The sequence below is a fragment of the Papio anubis genome, unplaced genomic scaffold (genome assembly GCF_008728515.1).
Source record: "Papio anubis isolate 15944 unplaced genomic scaffold, Panubis1.0 scaffold8433, whole genome shotgun sequence".
Taxonomy (NCBI): Eukaryota; Metazoa; Chordata; class Mammalia; order Primates; family Cercopithecidae; genus Papio; species Papio anubis.
Genome location: NW_022168662.1, coordinates 1 through 1,126, shown reverse-complemented (window position 1 = coordinate 1,126; position 1,126 = coordinate 1). Strand labels below are relative to the sequence as shown.

Below are 1,126 nucleotides of genomic sequence, written 5' to 3'. Positions count from 1 at the left end.
ACTGGAACGAGTGTAGGCTTTACCGCATCTCTTACATTCATAGGGTTTTTCTCCAGTATGAATTCTTTCGTGGAGGTGAAGGGAACTGAGGCGACTGAAGGCTTGGTCACATTGTTTACATTCATAGGGTTTCTCTCCAGTATGAGTACTTCTATGGTTACAAAGGGAACTCAAACGACTAAAGGCTTTGCCACACTGTTTACATTCATAGGGTCTCTCTCCAGTATGAATGCTTCCATGGTAACGAAGGGAAGTGGAACAGCTGAAGGCTTTATCACATTTGGTACATTTATAGGGTCTTTCTCCAGTGTGAGTCCTTTCATGTGTCTTAAAAGAACAAGAGAATCTGAATGTTTTTCCACATTCCTTACATTCGTAGGGTTTCTCTCCAGTGTGAGTTCGTTCATGTATTAGACAAGAACCGGAAACAGTGAACGCTTTACCACATTGTTTACATTTATAGGGTTTTTCTCCTGTGTGAGTTCTCTGATGTCTTTCAACTGAATTGAGAAAATAAAATGCTTTCCCACATATTGTACATTTATAAGCTGGATTTCCACTGTGCATTATCCTGTGTCTTCTAACACCTGGAACAGAAACGAAGAATTTCCCACACTGTTCACATTTATATTGCTTCTCTCCATATGGTTTGTATCCTGAGTGAGCTAGGATGTGCCTGTTAAGGAGGGAATGACGTACAAAGACTTTTCCACAAATACTGCATTCACATTGTTTTAATCCAGCAGAAATGTTCTCATTCAGATCAAGATTTGGAATTTGGCTGACAACTTCTCCACACTGACTACCTTCTTTGCTTTCACACAGTCTCTGTACCATATGATTTCTGTAAAAAGAATGACAAGCACATTATTATTGGTTGGTTTATTAACAACTTTCTACTTATTAATAGGTCTTGGACTTACACTGCTACCAATACTAGGGAAAATGCATTTTTGTTTTGTTTTGTTTTTGTTTTTATGCCATGACTGAATTATTTGAAAGTAAATGGGCTACTACTGAAAACAGAGCTACCACCTGCACGGCTATGACCAAAATAGTAACATTCATATACACAATTTTGTAGTACTATTTTCAAGTAAACTGTTTTCCAAACACTCACTGCTAC

At 38.0% G+C, this 1,126-nt stretch overlaps 1 protein-coding gene across 1 annotated transcript; it reads right to left on the bottom strand.

The window, feature by feature from the left end:
- Positions 1-3: 3 nt before the first annotated feature.
- Positions 4-1,100, bottom strand: LOC116273542 (zinc finger protein 669; the record flags this gene model as incomplete). The annotated part of the gene is made up of 1 exon (XM_031662683.1): positions 4-1,100. A coding segment is annotated over exon 1 (834 nt), but the record flags the coding sequence as incomplete, so codon positions are not given.
- Between the last annotated feature and the right edge of the window lie 26 nt (positions 1,101-1,126).